The sequence below is a fragment of the Glycine max genome, chromosome 7, assembly GCF_000004515.6.
Source record: "Glycine max cultivar Williams 82 chromosome 7, Glycine_max_v4.0, whole genome shotgun sequence".
NCBI classification, from domain to species: Eukaryota; Viridiplantae; Streptophyta; class Magnoliopsida; order Fabales; family Fabaceae; genus Glycine; species Glycine max.
Genome location: NC_038243.2, coordinates 8,269,639 through 8,280,000, shown reverse-complemented (window position 1 = coordinate 8,280,000; position 10,362 = coordinate 8,269,639). Strand labels below are relative to the sequence as shown.

Sequence of the window (10,362 nt, the reverse complement as noted above, 5' to 3'; positions counted from 1 at the left end):
GTTTATCATCATTAAAATTGAGGACTGAATTGTCTTAAACTTAACAATTTTTCCCCTTTTGTTGATGAGAAACAAATATAAGAGGAAAGGCTATGCTTCTCCTGTATAAGACAAATTACTAAGACAAAATTTAAGCAACATTCTCAATAATAAGAAAAATCTCATTCAGAACATAGTAGCTAAGACTATTTGTTAAGACCTATCAGATCATGTCAACCAATTTTGTGATTTGGAGTGCTATACAGCTGAAAAAGTTGAAAAGTTTGATAAATATTAATGAACTTGAAGTTGCTCAAACAAATAGTATTAATGTATTTTGTGACAATCAAAGTGCTGCGCACATATGCAACAATAACACTTATGCATGAAAGAAACAAACACATTGATATTAGGCTACATTGGAATAGAGACGTTATGTCAGATGGAATAGTAGTGCAAATTAAGAAGATTCATACATATTTTTTTTTTAAAAATAAACAAGTTCAAAGAATCTTAAGATTAAAAAATAAATTGAATAAGACCCCTACTCCATTCGGTTGGTTACAATAATTTAAACCATAAAAACGTGTAAAATAAAAAAATTCTATGATTTAGTTATGAGTAAACAGTAACTAGGGTGTAAAAAAAAAAGAAAGTAACTAGTGTCAGCTAAGGACGCATAACAAGACCATAACTAGCTAGTGTGTTTTTTTTCGTCGGATATCAACGTAGTTTTGTATGAAGATTAGTTTAAAGATCATGACATAGTTATTGCTAACTAACAAAAAATTATAAAAAAAAAATAATGCCTTAATTAACTGGAAAAAAACTACTGGTGAACTTACAAAGGAAAACGACGAAATTCCAAACCACAAACTATGAAGAGTAATTAAGGTGATAAGTTGAAATCATCATACAAATTAACACTTATACTATTTCTTTATCATTTTCCCTTCTAACTTTAATTGTGATATGAGGGCCTTTTGACCAAAATGGGATTTTTTTTTTTGAAATTTACCCAAAAGTGTTTGTATGATATGAACATTAATATGACTTATTCCCATTTAAAAATTAATTCAAAAATTATTCTCATTTTGGTAAATTCCAAATTTTTTTTTGTTCCTTTTGGTCAAAAGGCCTGATACGAGAGAGCCTCCAACATAAATTAATTCCCCAACGTTTCATGTAGTAGACGATAAGTTGGTATCACAAGCAAATGCCTTGCCCTTGGCATCGATAGCCCAGATTTCTCATTCATATCCAATTCATCAGGACCAATGCCACATGGTAGCTCCCACTTGAAGCAGTGAACCAATTGGGTCAAAACCAACTTAACTATGGTCAACCCCATTACAATTCCTGGGCAGCTTCTACGACCAGACCCAAATGGTATAAGTTGAAAGTCTTGTCCCTTAAAATCGATATTGCTATTCATAAATCTTTCTGGATAGAACACTTCAGCATTTTCAGACCACACTTTAGGGTCTCTCCCTATAGCCCATGCATTTATTATAACTCGTGACTTCTTCTTGATGTAGTAACCTTCAATCACAATATCTTCCATGGATTCATGAGGGGCTAGTAGGGGCACAACAGGGTGTAGCCTTAGGGTCTCCTTCACAACCATATCTAAATAGCTTAATTTTGCTAAATCATTCTCGTCCACCATTTTGTTTATTCCAACTACATCTTTTAGCTCGTTTTGAAGATTTTCCATCACTCTTGGATGCCGCACAAGTTCTGAAATGGCCCATTCAATCACATTACTAGACGTTTCGGATGCACCGATTATCATATCAAACACAATGCCCTTGATGCTCCTTTTATCGATTATAGGTGCATGTTTATCGTGGGGATGTATTGGTTGGTCCTTTAAGGAAAGTAATATGTCAATGAAATCCTTAAGGTGCCCTTGTGCTGGAGGAGCAAGTTGATGCTCCTCAATCATCTCATCTAGCATTTTGTCAAGTGATTTACTGATTTTCTTTGAGCGTCGTGTTAATCCCTAGGCCACCAATAACAAAATACAAGGCATAATTAGTTGTTGAAATAATATTATAAAGTGGATATATTAAAAATTAAAAGTATTTTTTTGCTTCATATTTCATTGATAAAAGAATTTAAAGTAAATTTTGAAAAATATTCTTTACATTTATTTTATGTACATCCTTGTACCCAACTTTTTAATTTACTCTTGTATTAGTATAAATTAGAATGTGCAACTTGCACAACATGTTTGGTTTCTCATCAAAACACTCTTTCATGTCAAGATAAGAACTACTCTATACAATTTCTAGTTTTTTTTCTTATATATTGATCCACATCTTTTGTTTGATGTTGAAACAAACACATAATAAAGAGTGAAACTCTTAGTCTCGTCGCTCTCTTAGCTAGACATTCTCGATATTTTTTTATATCACAATTAGAACATCATTTCATACATTACTCTAAAAATATTTATTTTCAACTATCTAAAAGTATCTTCCTTTTATCTTTATCTCTTTCGTCGTTGTCATTAAAATAAATTTCAATAGTCTTTTTTTTTAAAAAAATACCAATAGTTAGAACTTATTCTATATCACAATTTAAATTATTAATTATAAAATTTAATCATTATACAATTCATATATTAAAAATTACTTATTATAATTTTTTTGACAGTTTTTTATATAAATTTTAACTATATAAAAAAGTAAACACTTATCTTGTATAAATGATAAATTAAAATACTAGTCAATAGTATAATTTATCTTTGTTATATTGCTTTCAATTAACCATTTTTGTCTTAATAAAATTACTATATATATATTTATCTTTTGAGATTGTTGATTATAGTTTTGATTATCGAAGTTGTTTCTTGATTAACACACACATACTAGTACTAACCTGAAGATCAAAGAGTCGAAGCCAAGGCACATAATCAGCCAAATTGAAAGCTCCCGAAACACTCATAGTCTCCACAAGAATACCCTTCAAGTCAAACCTATCATCCTTGTTGCGTCCCAACACCATCTTGCATGCCATATCCCTCAACACTTCCCCCACTCTCTCACTAACGTCCACCACTTCACGCGCCATTGCTGCTTCCTTTAGCGACTCCACCATCGCCCCAATCTCCCTCTTTCTCAAACCATCAAACGACTCTACTTTCGACGCGCTCAGAAGGTGCGTGGTGCACACCTTCCTCACGTTGCGCCAGTACGGGCCGTACTCCGCAAACGCCACGCTCTCTTCGCCGTACGTGTATTGGGCCGTTTCGAACTTGGGCCTGTTCGCGAACACCGTGTCGTGGGTCTTGAGGAACAATTCCGCGGCTTCCGGAGACGAAACGACGACGGTTGGAACGTTTCCTAGTTGTAAAGACATTATAGGACCGTAACGTTTGGAGAGGGACTGGAGGGAACGGTGTGGGAGTGTTCCTGCTCCTCCTACCATGTGGAGGTTTCCGATGATCGGTAACCGTGGCGGTCCCGGAGGAAGCGGTGGTTGTTTTTGCCGCGACACGGTGGTGGTGCATAGGATGTAGATCAATGTGACAAGGGGGACCATGAGAATGACTAGTGTTAGAGGAGACATTTTGTGTTGAAGTGATCTTAGTCTAGTGTATGTTGGTTGGAATAATACTAGTTACATCTCCTTATATAATACTACATGCAAGGTGTCGGTGAGCTATTTTGGGCCGGTCACGTGGCTCAGGACATAGTTACATAATTCTGACTACCTCAAATTGACTTTTTTTCTGTCTTTTTTCGGGTTGTCTCACTGTTCACTTAATTTGTGTTAATATTTAATTTTATGATTCAATTTAAAACGATGTGATTTTCAGGAGACAACACGAGACAACAGAGAAGTCAGGTCCGTAATTACCTACCTTTTCTGTTATTTATTATTTCCTAGTATAAAAAAGTTATAGTCTAAAATACATTATAAATTGTACTCATCTAAACCTTCTTCTTATCACTCACTTGAACGCTAAAGTATTTATTTGCATGTTTCCCTTTTCACTAGATGCTTATGTTATCAAATTATTTACTAACAAAAGTTTTAAAAAAATTATTCGTCGTAATATTTATTACAACATAAAATTTTTTTAGGTACTTATGATCGCAATGCAAACCAAAATTTTAATTATGTCTGCTGCATTATATCTAATTTCCTATGAAACCATGGAAGGTGACAAAACTGTGACAGCGACCATGACTTACAACCTTGGGTGTTTGTATCCTTGGTGTTGGTGGCATATTTATCGAGGTTCAAAAACGCGCGGGATTTGTCTCACGTTGCGATTTGGGACTATTGTACTTCAGATAACTCTAATTGTTTGTATTGAACATTTTGATGCTTGTGGATTTTTTACGTGGGAAATCAGATCGCGTATCTTGTTGGTATCGAAGAAAAATCCTCTGTGGATTTGATTCGAATCTATATGAAAGCCAAGTAAGCATTGGTAAAATAAATTAGGGTTGACCTGGTCGCTCCTTTGAATTTGATTAAAGAGCACTGAAGATGAAGATATCAAAACATATCGTTAGAAAATGACAATCGTTGGACATGAAAAGAATGCTTGGTTGTTTTTTGTTTTATTAGAATTAAGAATTTCTTTATCTTTGATGCTAAGAATTAACGAATTATGTGTCTTAGGAAATCTTGTGACGTCAATTGAATCTCACCCTTCGTTTTCCACCTTATGAACGACATCATGATTGAATTCTTTTTGTGGATTCAAATGTGACGATCGAATTATTATACATTTATCATGAGATAGATTATTTTTCAGAATGTCTGTTTTTTATATGCCATGATTTCCAAACTGAGTGAATTCGTTTATCCTGTAATTTCTTTACCATAATTTGTTGCAGTGCTGATTTTCTTCTCCAATTTCGACTGTTAGAATACTGAATGGTTCAAGCATAGGGTACCAAAGGCAGAGTCATCACAGTAATCAAGATTGAGATTTGAATGATGTATTATTCTCTTCTGCGGAAGCCACAAATATAAATTACAAAACTATATAAAAATGCAATTTCAAGTTCATATCAAGAGACAATTATGAGGTTTCATGCAGATTGAATAAATAAATTATGATTGGTAAACAAGGAATTGTCTCTCCAAGCACTCAAGCATTGTAAGTAACAATTATCCAAATATCGTGTATACTGTATAGCATACCACAATAAGTGAATGTTATTTCATATTGCTAAATCTGCTAAGCATGAAAGTTACACAACTTTAAACCATCTAAACATTTCTTAACACACCACTGGCAATTGTTTGCTTCAGCTATTAGTTAAGCAATCAAATCTTTTTGAACTGACCGGGGAATTTTAGCAATACTAAGAAGATACGGTAGTTGTGAGGTGAAGTCTTTTATCTGTTATTTTTTTATGGAACCATTGGGAAGCCTGTTATGACCCTTTCATACACAGTCATTTGACCCAGTGAGCATACTGACTGGTGCAGGAATATCGTAATAATCACAATCTGTTGAACAGAGCCGATGTAAGAGATGGCTTGGCCTGCGCTCATGTTTTGTTTAGCTTAGGAGTAAAATAGAGAGAAAAGAAACGATAGAAATATATGCTAAATATACTCTTAGGGTCAATTAAATAAACTTATCAATAAATACTTAGAAGAGAAGAAAGTAAGAGTTGATATAACGTGACAAAGAGAAAGATACGCATAGAAATGAGTTGAAAAATAAGTAGAAGTACTGGTCAACCTTTTAATATTACAGTTTTGTTGTGTACCAGTGACACCATTGCAATCAGTGCACTGGGTTTGATCCAATTGCTACAAAGAAGCTATAAGGCAGGGACCAATTCTTATTTTAAGAAACAAAATACAAGTATCATTTCCTAATTTAATGATAAGTAAATCTTAGCAAACCTAATATATTTTAATTTATTCCTTTCCAACTTCACCAGCTAGCCGGTAAGTTGGCACAGCTAGCAAGTGATTACTTCTTGGAATTGTGAGGCCAAATTTCTCAGTCATGTCCAAGTCATCTGGGGACATGCCTAATGGAAGTTCCCAATTGAAGCAGTGCACTAATTGAGCTAGAACAATCTTAACAGTAGTTAGACCCAAATGAATCCCAGGGCAGCCTCTACGACCAGAACCAAATGGTAAAAGTCTAAAGTCATATCCCCTCATGTCCACATTGCTATTGGCAAATCTCTCAGGATAAAACACCTCAGCATTATCTGACCAAACCTTAGGATCTCTCCCTATTGCCCATGCATTTACTATGATCCTTGACCTTTCCTTTATGCAATAACCATCAATAGTAATTTCTTCTCTACACTCACGAGGTACTAGCAAAGGTGCAACCGGGTACAATCTTAGTGTTTCCTTCACCACTAAGTCCAAATAAGGCAATTTTTCCATATCACTCTCCTCCACCTTTCTATTCATCCCCACTACACTTTCCAACTCATCTTGAAGTTTCTTCATCACCCTTGGATGCTTTAGGAGTTCTGACATAGCCCATTCTATCGCTGTAGCAGATGTGTCAATTGCTGCGACAATCATAGTCATCATAATAGCTTTCATATTTGTTCTATCAAGGACATGACCATGTTCGTCCTGAGGATCCAGGGGTTGATGCATAAGCGCTAGGAATATGTCCACAAAGTCCTTCAGGCGTTGGCTTTTCTGTTTGTTATCAGAAGATTGTTCATGGTCTTTGATAATCTGCTCCAAGACTTCGTCAAATGATTTACTTACTTTCTTTAATCGCCTTACTAGTCCCTAATGTGCAAGTGATTGAATAACACACATAATATTTCATTATTTCAGGGTAAGTACAATCATTAATGAAAAATAGAGTGAATAATGAATGGAAAGTCACATCCTAAAATTAAAGCAGTAGTGGAACTCATTCTGCATGATTGTCTAATAGTTTGGATGTTAGGAAACACTTAGATGAGAAGAATATAAAAACAATCATGAAGAGATAAAATGAATCATAAGTTAAAATTATGGCTAAAATATAAGTTTGGTCTCTGTATTTTTAATTTCAGTTTGGTCTTCTAAGTGTTAATGGTTTCATTTTGGTTCCTTATAATGTCTATGTTCGACCAAAATAGTTATTTCGTTTCTTGTACTAACTGTGTTAATTTTGGCTGAAATGACAAACATTCATTGACCGTTGTAATCCAATAAGGATGATTAGCAACTAACTAACTAATTTGTTAGTTGGTTATAACAACTTGCTCTTTAGTTTTCTGTTTTACTTTTCCTTGTACGTATAAATATACACCCCGCAATGTAAATGTGTGTGCAAAAAACAGTTTACAATCAATAATACTTTCTGTTATCTTTCTCTACCAATCTTCTTTGTTTTACTCTGTATCATCTGTTGTTTGCTTGTATAGTCTTAAGACTCCATCAGCTGGTTCTCCAACACATCTGACGTGACATCTTTCATAGTTTGTCATGTATCACCAAGTTGACCAAATTAGTGTAAACTGGTGTCATGATGAGGGTGAATGATCAATGTAGTTAAATAATCTAATAGAGACATTTCAAACCAAAGTGAAACTTTAAGCTTAGGAGACCATATTGAGACCAAAAATTCAGATGAGGGTGAATGATCGTTAACAAATTATGAAGCATGACCACTTGATCAGAATCAAAAGTAATATGATACGGGATATGCTAAGTGTTTACTGTATCTAGCTGAATTTCATACCTGAAGATCAAACACGCGTAGCCAAGGCATGTAATCTGCAACATTGAAAGTTCCTGCCAAGTTCACTATTTCATGAGCAAGGTTCTTTACATCAAATCTATCGTCCTTACTGCAGCCAAATATCATTTGAAAGTTGATATTCTCAATGAGATCCCCCACCATATCGCTGAGATCCACAACCTCACGTGATGATGCTGTTTTCCGGAGACACTTAACCAATTCTTGCAACTGCTGACTCCTCAAAGGAGAAAACATCTCAACTTTGGATGCAATCAGAAGTTGTACTGTGCAAAGTTTCCTCATGTTGCGCCAGTAGGGACCATACTCAGAAAACACTAAGCCCTTGCCACCATAAGAAATGTATTTGGATGAGATAGACTTAGGTCTGCTAGCAAAAGTAGTGTCATGGGTCTTGAGGAATAGTTCAGCAGTTTCAGGGGAGGAAATCACAATGGTTGTGACCTGTCCTAGCTTTAAGGACATTATAGGTCCATACTGTTTTGCAAGGGATTGAAGGGTGCGGTGTGGTAGTTTCCCTAGCATGTGGAGGTTGCCAATAATTGGCAGGGTCTTGGGACCAGGTGGATATTTCTCATTTTGTTTTGATTGCAACACAACAGCAGATAGAATAAATATGAATACCACAAAGAGTAATGCAGGGATGGCTAATGTTTGAGGTAACATTTCTGATTGTTTTCTTGATTAGAAATGGAGAATGTTTTGAGTATTCCTGGTACAAAAGAGAAATGGAGAATGATATGGAGTGAATGCTGACAAGGAATGTTAAAATAAAAAACAAATCCATGTGTTCATTCAACCAATAAATCAGACTTGTTAGACGAAAATTGGATGACTCAGAAGTTCAATACATGTTTTAAGTCAAATGGAGTTGATAAAAACTCATTCAAATGCCCTCTAAATAAGCCGATAAACAACCATGACATTTAAACAAAAATAACCCACCTTATTTAGTGATGGGGAGTAAAGTCACCAAAAATAAAAACAAAATACGGTAAGTGGGTTGCTTGACAAGTTTGCAGGCTAACTCACTAAAAAATAGTAATAAAAAGAAAAATAAAAACAAAAATACAGACATGTAAATAATATCTAAGATATTTCTAATAAAATTCAGACATAATAAAAAAATCATAAAATACTATATTACTAATATTTAAAAGTAAGTTATCATCAACCAAACAACAGAACATTGTTTACAAAGTCAAAATAAATAAAACAATAGTCCAAAGTTTGTTAATCCACTTTCACAAATTTAAAGTAAATAAAAACTAATCAATCCAATATTGATGATCTTTAAAAAGAAAAAATGATAAACTGACCCACCCACCTCAACTTTTTTTTTAAAGAAAGATGAGTCAAAATGAGGTTACTGATTATTGGTTAAATATCCCAATCCAAGCAGGCCAACACCCCCTCAAAAAAAAAACAAAGGATTATTAGCTTGACCTAATGATCAACACTGCCAAGATGTTAATGGTGTATCAAAAGTCAAAGCAATATCTCTTGAAGTCCGAGTGATCCCCACAAACATTTTATGATTAAAATAAATAGTTTTAAAATTAAAATTATTTTCTAACAAAACAAACGAACGACAGTCTAAAAAAACTAACATGATAAACAAATTTCAATTTTAGGAATCTATTTATTTGATATTTCCATAATTACAGATACTAAAATACTCAATAGCTCACAAACTCATGGAGTAAAATAGAATTTTCCTCGCTTTTATTTCTCATACTTAAAAAGTGAACAAAATCTAAGCCATTCAATCGGTAGTGCAGGATTGTTCGTTCATCTGAAAATCCGGTTTCCGAAACACAGCATAAACTAGGAACAGTTAAGCAAGCCGCGTCTGAATTCAGATAAATAACACAGTTTTCTGATTATTGTTGAAATTAGTTAAATTCCAAAGCCATTGCCTTGCAGAAGTTAACATAACAGAGCAAACTTCTGAGCCAAAACAGTAAATGGTTGACTTTGCATTTACAACCCATTACCCAAAAAGATGAAAATAACAACATGTAGATAGAATCAGAGAGAGAGAGATAGTTACTGTTATGTTATGTGTCTCTTGATGTATCAAACGTTGTTGTTGGGCACCACGGAGTCTTTGGTAACCTCGCCAGAGACTGCACGACACAGATCAGCAAAACTAAACAAAAGATAAGTTAGAGAATGAAACAAAGGAGAGTAACATAACATGTATCGATGAAATCAGAATTACAAGTGGGTATTTATTTATTTTTAGTAATGAAAGAAGGTGATGTTGCTATTGACTGGAGTTGACTTTGGATTTTAGTTTATGTGACTTTGTCATCTCAGATTATTTGCTTAAACCTTATCGGAGATTTCAGACATAGACAAGAGTGCACGGCATGCCAGCTGAAATACTCCTTCTGTCCTTATATGGAACTTATTTATCTTTTTGATAATATTATTTTTAGGGAAAACGATCATTTTGTGGATGAATGTATAAATTGCTAACAATTTTATTTATGAAAAAACTACAAATTTGTTTTAGTCCCTATGAAAAGTGTAATAATTTGTTTCGCTATTAAGTTTGTGTATTTTATTATTAAGTTATAATATTTAAGAATTAATTGTATTTTTCAAACATCAATTTGATATAAAAAAAATATTTGGTGCACACTCATATATCATACAACATCTAG

General features: G+C 34.0%; 1 protein-coding gene across 1 annotated transcript; it reads right to left on the bottom strand.

Moving 5' to 3' along the window:
- Positions 1-770: 770 nt before the first annotated feature.
- Positions 771-10,118, bottom strand: LOC100798918 (cytochrome P450 CYP736A12). Its single transcript, XM_003528893.5, has 5 exons — positions 9,744-10,118; positions 7,673-8,402; positions 5,900-6,729; positions 2,866-3,457; positions 771-1,984 (listed from the first exon to the last, which is right to left on the bottom strand). Exons 2-5 carry the CDS (start codon positions 8,354-8,356, stop codon positions 1,145-1,147), a joined length of 2,946 nt encoding a protein of 981 aa, XP_003528941.2. The 5' UTR covers positions 8,357-8,402; positions 9,744-10,118; the 3' UTR covers positions 771-1,144.
- Between the last annotated feature and the right edge of the window lie 244 nt (positions 10,119-10,362).